The sequence below is a fragment of the Nicotiana tabacum genome, chromosome 17, assembly GCF_000715075.1.
Source record: "Nicotiana tabacum cultivar K326 chromosome 17, ASM71507v2, whole genome shotgun sequence".
NCBI lineage: Eukaryota > Viridiplantae > Streptophyta > Magnoliopsida > Solanales > Solanaceae > Nicotiana > Nicotiana tabacum.
In genome coordinates this window covers 51,200,480-51,215,961 of record NC_134096.1, presented here as the reverse complement: position 1 = coordinate 51,215,961, position 15,482 = coordinate 51,200,480, and the positions used below count along the sequence as shown (strand labels likewise).

Here is a 15,482-nt window from a genome sequence, read left to right as displayed (position 1 = left end):
CGATCTAAATAAGGAAGAAATTTAGGCGACATAATCCACCTATTAGTATTAAATTCTCAAGATAAGAAAGATATCACCTATTTGGAAACTAAAAACTTATCTGTTTCTAAACGAATTAATCTATGCCTACTTCAACAGAAAGGCCGATGTCCATCATAACAAATTGATTTCGAGAAGTAGCTTATCTTTGTTGAAAAGGAAAGAAAGTAGGCGATCTTTTATAATTAAGAAACGAAATCCAGATGTTAATTTTATGTGCAATCTAGGAATGAAATAATGGTAGGAGGGCCAGATGGACTATTATCTAGTGTTATCAAGTTTGGTAATTAATAATAATATACAATGACATAAAAACTGCAATGAGTTAACATAATTTATTTCTGGTCAAATTTTAAATTTTGTAACCGACGAACTCAAAAGCATTGACACGACGTCGTGCTCGTGCACACAGCTATATGTTTCCCATGCAATTTAATATTTTTCATATTTTATTACTTTTCCTAACGCCTATATAAGAGAAGGAAAACACTCAAAAACTCATCAACAAAACACAAGAAATCTTCTCTGTTTTTTTCCCTTACCTTATTTTTTCAAGTTGAAGATGACTCCCAATGTTATTGGACGTGTAAACAAGGCTGGCACTGGTTTGGCCAAGGCAGCAAGTTTGCCTAGGCGTGCGTATGTGACATTCTTGGCAGGGAATGGGGACTACGTAAAAGGTGTGGTTGGTTTGGCAAAAGGGTTGAGGAAGGTGAAATCTGCTTATCCTCTTGTGGTAGCAGTTTTACGTGATGTCCCAGACGAACATCGCCACATACTCATCAACCAGGGCTGCATCGTCCGAGAGATCGAGCCTGTTTATCCTCCTCAGAATCAGACTCAGTTTGCTATGGCTTATTATGTTATCAACTACTCTAAACTCCGCATCTGGGAGGTATAACAAGCTTCCTTTTAACTTGTTCACTAGCCGTTCGTATACAATTCTTTTACACCATCCACTTAAGATTATCTACAATAATATATATACTCCTGTAACTGTCTGTAATAATATTAATAACCTAACATATATAGTAAATAGCTAGCCTGCCTCTAGAGGCCGACAAAATGCATTATTTGAGCTCAATACTTGTTACATGGAGAATAGATTTATATATGTAAAAGTAACTAAAATATTATGATCAATATAAAAATCTGAATTCACAATTGCAAAAATCCATTTGTTTCAATTGCGAGAACATGAAAGTTGAACTGATCCCTTAGTGCAGGTTACACCTTTAATTTTGTGTTATCAATCTATAGAACAAGAGTACTAATTGCTGAAAATTATTTTTATGTTGAGTAAAATGCAGTTTGTGGAGTATAGCAAGATGATATACTTGGATGGGGATATTCAGGTGTTTGAGAACATAGACCACTTGTTTGACTTGCCAGATGCCTATTTCTACGCTGTGATGGACTGTTTCTGTGAGAAGTCTTGGACCAATAGCCCACAGTACAGTATTGGGTACTGCCAACAATGTCCAGATAAAGTCCAGTGGCCTGAAGAAGAGTTAGGCCCAAAGCCCAGTCTCTATTTCAACGCGGGCATGTTCGTATTTGAGCCCAGTCTCCCTACTTATGATAACCTTTTGAAGACCCTTAAAGTTACCCATCCAACATCATTTGCTGAACAGGTAACATTAATCTTGGCCTTTGCTTCTTGTAAAGTTGATCTTTGCCCAAATCCAAAGAGTTTATATGAAGAGCTCTTCAGACAAATAGTCTGTCGGATGCACTATTTACTTTTTTTTAGCCTGTATGTATAGATTATACACATATTATACACGGATCAATTCATATATTATGTATCCGTAGGTTATTTTTAGTTTAGGCAGTTGGGTGGGCGACTATTTAGTTTTAGTTCTTCAATATTGGTTTACATCATCAATGTATTTTAACTAGTTATAGCAGGTTCCTTTAAATGCTTATTAGAAAAATTTACCTATTAAGAGACATGATTGTGTAAAATATTTACCGTTTCAGTGTGTAGAACTTAGACTCTTGTCAAGATGACTAAAGTGGGCTTTTGTGTTGGTGAAACTTTTGTAGGATTTCTTGAACATGTTCTTCAGGGACATATACAAGCCAATTCCAAATATTTACAACTTGGTTTTGGCCATGCTGTGGCGCCATCCAGAGAATGTAGAGCTTGACAAGGTGAAAGTTGTTCATTATTGTGCAGCAGGGTCCAAGCCATGGAAATACACTGGAGAGGAAGAGAACATGGACAGAGAAGACATCAAAATGCTGGTGAAAAAATGGAGGGATATATACAATGACGAGTCGCTGGATTACAAGAATGCCAGCGTCACTAACAAATTCCTGCCAGCGCTTCAGAAGGGCGGCGTTGTTCGCTACGTAACCGCCCCCTCTGCTGCTTAGTAAAAGTAGAAACGATATGACTTATACACTTCTGAAAAAACAAAAGAGATGTTTGATTCTACTTCCTTTTCCTTATTATTGAGGTGTATAGGATCTATAGAAAGTTATATATAGTACTATATAGGAGGACGTGCTATTTTAAGTTCTCCTTGAATTTGTATCCACTATGAATATTGGAAGAATACATAAATGAACTACATATTATATTACTGATCTTGGGATCTGGTTCAATTGCTGTCTTGATTGAGTTTGAATGTGTATCTTTGTTTGCTGTCCTGCCGTATATACTTATTCAAAACAATGCGTAATGTTTCCTTAGGCATAGGTGTCAACCAAAATTTAGTACAAATAGAACAAATAAGATGCAGAATGTACATTAAAGAAAGAGTGGAGGTTTTGGCTAGTTAACAGTAATCACATTTCCTTAATCCTACAATGGGCAGAAATAGCAAATGAACAGTATTGAGCAAAGTTGAGAAGAAATTATAAGCTTTGTTTTGTTAGTTGCTCGATGAAAGTTCAATGTTAATGTTTACTTTCTCACTATATAAAGAATCAGTTTTCCTCAAGAACCCAGTATCGAACCACATATAGGAGAAAGCTGACACAAATGGCGGCAGTGCCAAGAACGATAATAAGCCGAACCCACAAGTGGGATATAAATGCCTTCAGGACTATTGCATCCCACAACCAAAACCAGAAAACGGAGAAAGAGAATCCTAATGCAGCACCTACGACTACTTGGCTGGTTGTGTGAAGCCGTTGTGAAACCCGTAGCCATGACTGCACAAACAGAAGCAACGAGCATATCAATTTATGGCTACAACAGTTACAACTAAACTAAGGTTTCGTGCAGAAACTCGGTTGAAAGCAGGTAGAAGCCAAGCTGCTCTGCAACTGCAAGCATATGAAAATAACTTGACAAAAACAAACTAAATAAAAGTTCGGCGTACACTTACAAAGTAGGAGCCAATTGCAAAGATAAGTGCGCTAATGACTGCGGTGATTCCGTTTAACCCAAAATATTCTACCACTGTGACAAACAAAAAGAAAAGATGTATCAGAGGTTAGGTATGGAGAGTTTTAATGCCATAGCTGCACACAAAATATATGAAACAAGAAAAGGAAACTTGAACTGTCAAACAAGGCGCAAACTCTCTGCGACCTTTCTAGTGATCTTATTCATCAAATAAGAACCACATTGTTCTAAGGTATATCTGAGGCAATAAAAAGTCGGTCTGAATCTATGACAATAGAAGAGCACTTGTGAACATGAACATTTGTAGCAGACAGGTTAATCAAGTCAGAAGTTATCTTAATGTATCATGATAACATTAATTTGAAGAGCTGCTTGTACAGGCACAGTACTATCTGGACATGCTAACGAGTCGTATTCAATGTCAATAAGAGTCATAAAGTTTAAGTATGTGCAACACAATCACATACAACTATCATGTAAAGGGAAGAAAGAGTGCAAATTCAGCACTGCATCTCACTTTTTTAAGGCCAAATTAGGATTAGAATTTGCTAGGTTAAAAGCTTGTAGACTGCCTGGAAACCTTAGCATCTTACTCACATTACATTATTAGCATAGAGAGCTCCCTGTCAAGATGTTTGGCTTGTGCATCTTCGACACTCTTTACAAGAGTTTCAGTGTATTACTAGAGAAATGTTAAGCATGCATATAGATTGGTAACAGATGAGAAGATTTTGAGCACTATTTTGTTGTAGCTTAGCTCTTCAGGCTTTAGTACTGGTATGTATTGCAAGAGACATTGAACTTTACTGCAGATTTATCCTACAGATTCAATGATGAATTGAACAGTTCCCACTTACATCTAACTATTGCCTAAAAACCTGTGTGATGATCGATAACCGTGGATGAGTCCCTTTCTAGACGCAATTTACATTCTATTATATCCATGATCAAGGGAGAAAAGTGGTACAGATCAGTTAATTGATTGCTTAAAATCTTCTAGGAAGTTCTGACAGGGAATATGCGATAGATATGAAGAATATCTAAAATCAAGTATAATCTCTCCCTCTAAGCAATTGGCTAAGAAAATTACTTGAGACAATACAGACTGTCGCTGTATAAATGATAGACTGTGCATGAGAAGATGGCATTCCAGGGTCTGATCTTAGCGTAGAAACAGGTCGCTCTTGGTTCAGTATTCTCTTCAGCACAGTTGAGAGCCAGGCATTCAGAACAGAACCAGAAACAGCCCAAAGTGCTTCTGCGTCATGCCTCCAAAGGAAGATTATACCAAAAACTGCAGCCACCAGCCACTTACTCTGCATTTTAAGGTAATTATGAAATTAGAATGCATTACAAGATTTTTCTCCAACCTCAAAAGTTTAAGCAGAAATTTCAGAGATGGATATAACTAGTTATATTCTTGCAAAGAAATTAGATCAAGTCATGACCAAAAGGAGTTCCAAAAATTTCAGGTCAAGCAAGCAGGTCTGCTGCACCAATCTGAACTTTGTGAGGGAACATATCATTAATTTATAGTGTAATTTCCAGAAAGTATGATGATTCAAATGATAAGAGTTAAATTTGAAAGTCTTTTACACGACATTACAAAAAAGATCACAGCTTCATGGAAGGTATTCTTTCATTAAGCACATATATAGGGGTCAGAGAATATTAGATAGCACCCTCGATGAATTGAAATTACAAGCTTAACATTAGCCGAAAATATGTGCGAGTTTGTAGGACCAAAACCCAACCTAACACCAAAACTGGTAAACCAGTTGTAGTCTACTCCCTAGGGTGCAGGCAGATTCTATTTAAAAGATTTAAAATTTTATGTTATCACGAGAATAGATACATTATAATATTCTCAACTTCACTTGTTCCAAAACCAAATGAGTAGCTCGTCTTGAGAATCAGGGACTTGTAATAAAATGAATAACAATATGTTGCAAAAATGTAGGACTTTATCAGGGTAATTTTAAAAGGTCTTCTAAATTTATATATACAGCTCCAGATGTTAAAGCAAAATTCAACATCAAACATGCTCCATAATTCCTTTCCCTATCTGTGCAGCATGCGTGAACATACTACTTCCAATTTCAGCTTCAACTTTGCGTGGACAACTAAAAAAAGACAAATAATGAGAACTCACTACTTTGTAGCGTGGGTAACTAAACATTAAACTTCTATTTTTTTTTTAATTTTTTTTTTTGCTAAATGTAAGGCAATTTATTAGAGCTATAGCAAGAAGGTACTATAAAACACAAAAACTTCTACATAAGACTTCAACATATTTCTGTAATATATCAGGTAAATCTAGGTATAATCAACATATCAAACCATAGCTTTTGCCTTAGAAATATTTAATTCAAACACTTATCAGCTACAAATGCCAAGAATTAACCTAAATTGAATATTCAAATTAAAGAACAATATTTCCCTCTTTTCATTCCAAAACTAACATTGTAAGCACAAAACAAATCAAGAAACGGTACAAAAGGTTAAAATGAAAGATAAAGAATGGTAAGAAAGTAAACCAACCAACTTATTGAGAGTGGCGTTGATTCCACCAGAAGCAGAAATTGAGGATCCATCAATGAAAGCTTCTTGTTCAAAACCTCCAATTTTTACACCTACTCCATCATCACCTGAAGTGGCTTGACTTCTCACTAAATCCACCATATTGGGATATGGGTATTTTTTATCACGGGATAAGAAAGTGATTTTACTATGGAAATTCAATTTAGAAGTGGAAAATGTTTTGGGTTTAGGAAATTGAATTAAGGGTGATAAAACAAGGGTAGTTATGGTAGACATTTTGAGGATTTTGTGTTGTATGTTTTTTCAGTTGAAAGCAGAGTCCCACTGGCAGAAATGTAATGGGACGAGTTCTCAACTTACGTGAAGAAAATACAAGGTTTTGAGAATTTAATTTGTACAAGGGAAAAAAAACAAGAAATTATGTAATAACAAGTGGCAATCGTTAGTTCCTCAAATAAATGGAATCCCATTTTGTTGGCACTTTGGTGGTACGATTCTAGAGTTTGGCGCATAGTGATAGCACTCGTGATAATTGAGGAAGGTAACAGGTTATACAGGAAAATGTTTACTCACTCTTAATTTTACAATTAAAATTACATAATTTGACTTTAAAATTATACCATAAAGTGATAATATAATCACTTATTTATAATTGATAAAAACTTTATATGCAAAATACATATCTAATTTCCCTATCAACTCGTGTTTACTTTAATAGTACTTGTTATTTGATTTTTAAACAAGATAACAAACAAATAGTATATTTTTAGCGTAATAAAGTTAAACATGTGGCAGCATATGCATGAAGATGTTATTTGCCAAAAAGTTAGGCATCCCAATTACAATTAAATCGAATTTAAATAAGACAGCTCAATAATGTGAGTCTGACATATCCATAATTAATACTCCCTAAGTTTTAATTTAAATGACATATTTTCTTTATTAGTCTGTACAAAAAAGAATGACATATTTTAATATTTAGAAATAATTTAATTTTAAACTTTTTATTTTACATTCTTTACCATTAATGACAAGTTTTTATAGCCACACAAATATTACGGAAATCTTTACCTATTAAACTTTTTAGACAACATGTTTCAAAAGTTTTATTTTTTTTAACTTTGTGTCAAGTCAAATACTTCATTTAAGTTGAAACGAAAGAAATATTACTTTTTAAAAAAAAAATTGTCCTATGCTTTTGTCCACTCTAGATCATTTTTATTTCTTTATTTTAATATTTTAAGTTGTTAGCTCTTTAAATTTTTGTCACGTTTATTTCGGAACATAATTTCAAGTTTAACGAGTATTGTCTCTCGCTTGTCCGATAATAACATTTAACTTTCAACTTTGAAATTATATCTATGGAGCAAACGGGGATAACAGTCAAAGACCACCCAAAAAGTACTATATTTCTACAATATTTTGCAGTGTAGCCCTTATTTAGCCCAATTGAATTCTGGATGGCGTGCAATTAGAGTTGTCCAAACCTACTTTGTAGACTGCTTCTTCCAAAGTAAAAGCTTTTAGGCCTTTAATCAAAGAAGCCATCAAGAAAAAGTAGGGAAAACAATCCAAATTGTCAGTCCATAAACTATTACAAAAGTATTTTTTATTTGTCTAAATATCAAATATTTTGAACCAAATTTAATTTGTCAAATCAATTATATTTGAACAGAGGAAGTAATAAACGGATCTAAAATCACCTCTTCAAATCCCCAATCAATTTTACCAAATAATGAAGCTTGCATGAGACACGATTTGGAAATAAAAATGAAGATTTAAAACACCGATTGCAGTTGTTGTTAATGCATACTAGACAATACTTACGATAAAGATATAAAGTTTCCATCAATAAACACATAGCGATATAAAATACAACGATAGATAGTAATACACGTGGGCAAAAAAAAAGACTGAGGTTGATAGGGGCATTACTGGTAATTGCTAAGGTACTTTCTGGCATTTGCAATATGAAATGAAAAATAAAATAATTATACAATAATACACAGTGATATTCACAATTTAAAATTGCACGGCAACAACTTACAAAGCAACCTATTTTCTGCATAAAATTATGGTTTTAACGTCAACTACGATATACATTGAGATATACAATTATACAATAAAAAATATTTTGGTACCTAGTTTTACTTGATATATGCACCTTAAACTGGAATTTTTCCTTTTGCTGCTAAGTGCTTCATGACTTTGTTTATCGTAGTCTTGTCTTTATAAATTTGACCTTCTTCTACATCTATATATTAAGGGTTAGTTATTATTCTGTTTTTATCATATTGTGTATCTTGCCGGTCTTCTCCATCGCCAGACTCAATCATATTAATTATATAACCATTGTATCTCTTGTATAACTGAACTTTGTGCACATTCTGAGGGGATCACAACTGGATTTGAATTGTAATATGTCATGTCCAAATCCTTTTTACTCCATGTTATACAAAGGGAATTGTTACATCCTGTGCGTCCCAAGGTGACGTAATAAATATGAGACTTGTTAATCATGATTTAAATGAATTTAAAGTCATAATATGGCTATATATGATGTTTGGATAAAAAATATGAAGTTTGAGAAAAATTGGATTAAAGTTGCGGAAACACCGACTAAGCATTTGTCATGTAACAAAGCATTTTGAGAAATATATTTCATGTGTTATATGAGGTTCTTTTGGGACATATTATATACCAAATTGAAGGTATTTGAATGTAGTTTCCAACTCACTTAATCGTTCGTTCATACGATACCCGGATAAACAGTTATAAGCGTTGGAAGAAGGGCCAATCATAGGGTGCCAAGTAGCACCTTTATTACTTTTAAAACAATTGGGATATTTACATCCCATCTCGTCTCTTTCTCCATTTTTTCAGAGCGCTCTCCCAAATAACACCCCTAACTTTATTCTTAAGCTCTCTATAAGATCTTCAAACAATATTAAAATCCCGGACACGGAATCAAGAAGCGATAACGTTAAAACAATCCCTACGACATAAGTATCGCTATATCACCTCTCGTTTTCTTTATAGTTTGAGTTTTGGAAGGTACTTAATAGTTGTTGTTGGTAACACCTTTATTACTTTTAAAACAATTGTGATATTTACATCCCATCTCGTCTCTTTCTCCATTTTTCCAAAGCGCTCTCCCAAATAACACCTCTAACTTTATTCTTAAGCTCTCTACAAGATCTTCAAACAATATTAAAATCTCGGGCACGGAATCAAGAAGCGATAACGTTAAAACGATCCCTACGACATAAGTATCGCTATATCGCCTCTCTTTTTCTTTGTAGTTTGAGTTTTGGAAGGTACTTAATAGTTAATAAAACATGTACTTTCTGTATTTAAGTGTTTAAATATCAATTGATATTGATAAATTCGTTTCCTAATAGTTAGAACTCACGGGACGGTGATTGGAAGCCGTGAGTTCGAGTTATTTGACTTGTAGTGGACTGTTTTGTGGGCTGTTTCGTGTTGCCTTTGGGTTATATATTTTTCTACCGTTTAATGGAGTTTTGGAGGACAAATGGTGTGGAGAAACACCACATAATGACAGAATGGTGGGCTGGTCGTTCGTTGTTATATTTTTTAAAGTTGTTTGACACTACTTTGGTTGTCTTTTTATGTATGAAGTGATTAGGGTGTATGGGCTGTTTTGTGGTATATTGTGATGGAGATAAGGTTGGAAAATGATGCTTACATTTTGTTATTGTTGTAGTCTTGTTGTTGTTGGTATATGGTATTGGAGGAGGGCCTAGTTACAGGGGAGATGCTGCCCAAATTTACGTAAACGAGCTACTAGTTTAAGTTGAGGACTTAGCCGTTACTCAGCACTGATTTTGAATCTCCTTATGATGTGCTAGATTGAATTGAGTTGTTTGAAAAATTTCTTGGAAGGTATTAAGGACTCAATGGAGTTAAGGTATATTTAGGCTATCATTTCTTTCTTTTTGGCATGATCCAAATGATACAAACGAAACGAAGAAAATACGCAACTTTCGTAAATAACTATATTCATAGAAATACTAGGGGTGTCTATATTCTTGATTCCCTATGTGAATTATTATTATATCCTTTATTCATGGGTCTCAGAAAAATACGTATTTGATAAAGTTTGTCCAAAAGGCATATTGATTTTATGATATTCGAGAAATCTTATTTACGTATTTCTTATGCATTTCATGCATTTATACATGTACATTGACCCATGACAAGAAGACGTTATATACGCGTATATTATATGTATATGTGATATGAGAAAAGGTTAAGGTATTATATACGCACCACCACCTGATCAGTTGGTATACGTTGATGATTTTGCCCACAGTGGCTGAGATGATATGATGGGATGCCCTCAGAGGCTTGATGATGTTATGTACGCATATACCTGTGCATGATATGACATTTATACGCACATGCATGATATTATAAATTTTTCATGATTCAAAGAGTTATTCAGAATTACAGGTTGAGTTCTTTACTCCATGTTTCTTACATGTCTTTTATATACTACTGCCATGCCTTACATACTCGGTACTTTATTTGTACTGATGTCCTTTTTGCCTGGGGACGCTGCGTTTCATGCCCGCAGGTCCCGATAGACAGGTTGAGAGTTCTCTTAGTAGGCTATCAACTCAGTAGAAGGTGTATGTGCACTCCACTTGCTCCGGAGTTGCCTATTTGGCCAGTATGATTTGAATATGTATTGTTTGATATGGCGGGGTCCTGTCCCGACCTTTATGATATTTATGTACTCTTAGAGGCTTGTAGACAGATGTCATGCATACAGATACTAGTATGGCCTTACAGGCCAGTACGTCATATGTATAAGTCAGTATATCAAGTTAGGTCACCTTATATTAAGTATTTCCTCATGTTTTATTCTACTTATCTCACGACAGCCTCTCCACCTCAATTACCTATGATAGTATGATACGAAAGATTTGTTATGTTGGTACTCAGTTGAGTAAGGTACCGGGTGCCCGTCGCGGCCCATCGGTTTGGGTCGTGACATGAGTATATTGTAAATTTCGAGCTTTATTTAGCTCAAGATATACACGTACACCCATATTATTGTGCATCACTATTGGCGGACAACGTTTTTTGACAGTATATTTGATTTTAACAACATTCAATGAAGTATCTATCATAAGTTGTTTTGAAATCACGTCTACAAAATCTTCAAAACTTATATTTGAATACTAACTATATATTATATCGTCGATATTGCAATCCATAAAACTGTTGTCAATATTCAATCGGCTACCATGTTGAATAAAAATTGATAAATTTGCCATTGAAGTAGCTGAGACTAAGTCAAAACTTATTAATTCCTTGATTGATTTTGCTTGAAGTTCGTAGTTCCTTTTGCTATTTTTTTGTAGATACAAGTTTGATTGTTGCTTCTACATCATTTTTTGAGTGAAACTTGGAGCTTCTTTTGAGAATTTCTTGGGTTCGAGAAGGCCTCTGTTTTCTTTTGTGTTCCCGTTATTTGCAGAATGTAATTATTGGTCACGCTTAAAAATAGAGAAGGAGATATTTAGCATGATTCTCATATGGAAGAATCCTTGTTTGCATGATTTTTAAATATTTGGCTAGCTTTGGCAAGTGTCTAATTAAGACTAGAGATCGGTAAGTTTTAGTTGAAATTGGACATTTTCGTATTTTTTCCTTTTCTCCTTAATAATTTACTCAGTCCTACTGCCTTCTGTAATTACTTTTCTTGTCCTAATTAGTTTATCTTATTTTATTTCTGAGAATTATTTTCAACTGTTTCATATTATATCATATCTCTCTTATACTGTAGTACTTTTTAAGTAGTTTTAGGATATGTGAAGTTTTATTTGAGAAGATTAAGAAATGAATGTTTGAATTTATTTTCTTAATTTCAATATTGTAAATAGTTATGAAAGCCCAAAATTTAGATATCTTAACTCTCCCATTCCGAATTCCATCATTATTTTTGGAATAAATAGAATACTACAAGTTAGTGTTTTTGTTTTGATGAAAAAAGTATATTGTAAACTCTTAATCTATTGAAAGAATAGTTTGTTATAGTGGGAAATGTGATTAGTTTGTCCCATATTGATTTTGGATGCCTTTTGATAAGGCTTTAAAAGTCCATGCCCTCCAAGTTAGCTTAATTGAGAATAGATACATATATGAATGTATAATTATAATAGTATACACTTTGAATATCAAAGACTTAGGACTTGGATCTTGGACGCTGGCTGGACCGAACAATAAAATAAATAATTTTTTTATTTATTAAACCTGAACATGTCTGTTCGGGAAGAGAAACGTCTCTTCTAAAAGGTCTGGTTTTTGCTCTATAAATAAGAGTTTTTTCCTCCAAAGTGGCATAGAAAAATTTGCAATTATATTTTTGGCTTGTTCTATTTTGAAGAAGATTGTTTGTGTTTCTCTAATCTGAATAAGGGCAATATCTTCTTTAAAAAAAGTCATTCTCACGCCTAAACTTTGTTAAATTTCGTTTTCAGTTTCAAATAATTTCTAACATGTATATCATCCTATTTCATTCTCCAACAACAAATTAAAGGAGGACATCTATTTCAGTAGAAAGAGAGAGAAAGGATAGAGATCTCAAATCTAATTGTACATCTTTACGTTGGTATTAATTAACTACGGATTTGATTGTGTACAACTCTGATGGTAAATCATGCACAAAGTCCACCATAAGTAGCAACATTACTTGCCAGCTTATTTTAATTCATATGACCATGTAGAGCTAGTTGTATAAAGCAACCATCGAGCATATCAACAACAACAACAATCCAATATAATTTCACTATTGGGGTTGTGAAGGGTAGTTTGTACGCATACCTTACCCTTACCCTAGGGTAGAGAGACTGTTTCCGATAGACCTCGACTCCCTCCCTCCAAGAACTCCCCACCTTGCTTTTGGGATGACTCGAACTCACAACCTCTTGATTGGAAGTGGAGGATACTCACCCGGTGTAGCAATTCATATATATATATATATATATATATATATATATATATATATATATATATATATAATATCAACTAAAATCATATTGTACAAAGAAGAACTACTAGCATAATAATGTATTAGCTAAAAATTGATTTCGACTATTGGAGGTGGATTCTAGAGATCAATTCGGTAAATCCATATATACACATTGTTGTTGCTGACAAGGTATTTCAAGTCATAGTTTCTTGAGAACAAGGAGGAAAGTGATAGGCCTAATTTCCTCCTTTGCCATCTCTTCATCCACCAATCTTCCATATTCTTCAAACAAGCTTTCTATAATTGTTTCTCCAAAATGGTGAGCTATCATTGATTCTTGGATTGCCCTAACTGTCATAGCCACTATTCTGCCATAGCTCATACCATTCCCAACAATATTCTTCTCTACCTCAAACATTTCAAGTCTGTCCACTTGAAAACACCCATCTCTCTTTACTATTTCTCCTATTTCTTCCTTACATGGCGCATAAAAATGTACTTCGTATGAGTCAAACTTTTCCTTCTCCACTTCTCCCTATAAAGCAACGAAAAATAAGAGAATAAAAATCATGTCGTAACTAGCTAGCTAATAATATGGCTTGAATGTTTTTGTACCGTATATTATTACAGAATAAAGTGAGTGGCGCATAAGTAGTTACTACAATCTTAGCAGTTTAGAAAGTCGTGCACTTTAATTTTCTAAATGGAATATCCAAAATGTGTCATCATTATTTCTTACTAAACATGGCCAAATGGAACGTTATACTATATACTATATTTTAGAGGTGGAGATTAATGATTAATTACCTTACTAATTAAATTTGCTAGTGACGTAGAGAGCATTTTCCAGAAGAAAGCATTTCCTCTGTCAGCATGATGAAGACCTTCTCTTCCCAATAAAATCAGCACCATTTTTCCATCACTAACCAGCTCCTCCGATCTTGAACGAAGGAACAATGAGAAGTCCTCCTGGAATTGTTCAAAATAAGCTTCTGAAACTTGAGGTGGACTGGTCTCTGATATGTATATGTTGGATTTGTTCATGGACCTCCCATCTTCATCATAAATTCGTGGAGGAATCTAAAAGAAAAAATAATAATTTATACAATTTTTAGAAATTAACTTCTATATTCACTGATATGATATTTCTATGATTATAAGAGCATGTTAAATCTTTTTAAAACATACTAAAAAAGAAAAATATCATATAAAATGAGAAGAGCACACAATAGATAAGTTACGTTGAAGAAAATCAATTATAGAAATTACTAACCCTTGAAAGCCAGTGCAAGCTATAAGAGGAATAGATGAAGTGCAAGCAATGATCTGGAAAAAGTCTTCCATAAAATGAGCCAGGATAGGCAGCTATGTATATATTTGAAGGACCTATTAATTCATTATCCTGTCCAAGATCTCTTCTTTCCTTTAACTGGTGACGAAATTCAGGTAAGGCCTGAAAGATGGCGTTGAAGTCATTGGTCGGAAGATCATTTAGGAAAACTCGAAACTCAAGACGATTATTGTTATTCTTCCCTGTTGTCCTTTGGACAGTTTCAATGATTTCTTTAATGTTTGACAAAGTGTTTGGTCCTGAGGAACAACCTAAGTCAGCTATGCCTATGCTCTTAGGCTTTGTTGTGAGACAAACTTCTTCTACAGTCTCTAGGATTACTTGCTTCACCATATCAGATGCAGCCTTCTGCAAATTAAATATATATGAAAAAGGTTACAATAATTAATTAAAATGTTCGTTAATGAAATACGTATTAATTAAACTTTCTAGCATGCATAAGAGAGACCTGAAGTGAAGAATTTCTGGAATAGCTAGTTTCTCCAACTCCTCCTGTCATGTGGAAGACTTTCTTAACATCCATGGTATGGTGCTAGTTTTGTTTATTGCTCTCAACTTAGTTGTGTTTGACATCCCCTTTTAAAGGCATATCTAAGAGGGTGTTGCAATATCCACTAATGCCTTAGTTGTGTTTTTTTTTTTAGCGGTGATGTACAGGACAATTTCATTGAGTATCAGTTGTCTTTCATCGGCATAAGTATTAGTATTTGAATCAATTTTTGAGCACACACTGTCACATCATAAGTACCAAGTAACTCTTCTCACTAATTAAGACTTGAACAGATAGAAAGAAATCGCTCGACTAATAATTTATGTTAGTTAAAATCTCATGAGTATAATTTTTACTCTTTTATTAATTACTAAATCACACTCTTAAGTGCGAGAAATCGAGAGAAATCGAGAGAAATCTCTTTGCTTATCATCACATCATTAAATCCGTCCGTTTCTCAAGCGTGAAAGAAAAAGAAAAGTTACTTTGAAATTTTTGCTTATTTGTGATGGTACGGATTGGAAATTAGTGAGACATTTCTTTAATATTAGTGAAATCGCAAAAAGGTTGGCAAAACGAATCAGGAAAGTGAAACAATTAGATGTGGTTTAATTAATTGGGATACAGATAATTTTGGTAAAGTTGGGAGCTAGCACCATCGAGGACAAGATGGTATCTGACTTTTTTTTGGGGGGGG

The 15,482-nt window shown here is 34.0% G+C and overlaps 3 protein-coding genes across 3 annotated transcripts; 1 reads left to right on the top strand and 2 right to left on the bottom strand.

The window, feature by feature from the left end:
• Positions 1–555: 555 nt before the first annotated feature.
• LOC107763259 (galactinol synthase 2) lies at positions 556–2,781 on the top strand. Its single transcript, XM_016581733.2, has 3 exons — positions 556–934; positions 1,350–1,673; positions 2,089–2,781. Exons 1-3 carry the CDS (start codon positions 602–604, stop codon positions 2,419–2,421), a joined length of 990 nt encoding a protein of 329 aa, XP_016437219.2. The 5' UTR covers positions 556–601; the 3' UTR covers positions 2,422–2,781.
• A 112-nt stretch (positions 2,782–2,893) lies between these two features.
• On the bottom strand, positions 2,894–6,347 carry LOC107763260 (lipid phosphate phosphatase epsilon 2, chloroplastic). Its single transcript, XM_016581734.2, has 4 exons — positions 5,942–6,347; positions 4,491–4,716; positions 3,381–3,454; positions 2,894–3,204 (listed from the first exon to the last, which is right to left on the bottom strand). Exons 1-4 carry the CDS (start codon positions 6,215–6,217, stop codon positions 2,977–2,979), a joined length of 804 nt encoding a protein of 267 aa, XP_016437220.2. The 5' UTR covers positions 6,218–6,347; the 3' UTR covers positions 2,894–2,976.
• Positions 6,348–13,030: 6,683 nt separating this feature from the next.
• Positions 13,031–14,975, bottom strand: LOC107763261 (putative methyltransferase TCM_000336). Its single transcript, XM_016581735.2, has 4 exons — positions 14,744–14,975; positions 14,218–14,643; positions 13,752–14,024; positions 13,031–13,479 (listed from the first exon to the last, which is right to left on the bottom strand). The coding sequence occupies exons 1-4, from the start codon at positions 14,816–14,818 to the stop codon at positions 13,144–13,146; spliced, it is 1,110 nt and encodes a 369-aa protein (XP_016437221.2). The 5' UTR covers positions 14,819–14,975; the 3' UTR covers positions 13,031–13,143.
• Positions 14,976–15,482: the final 507 nt, after the last annotated feature.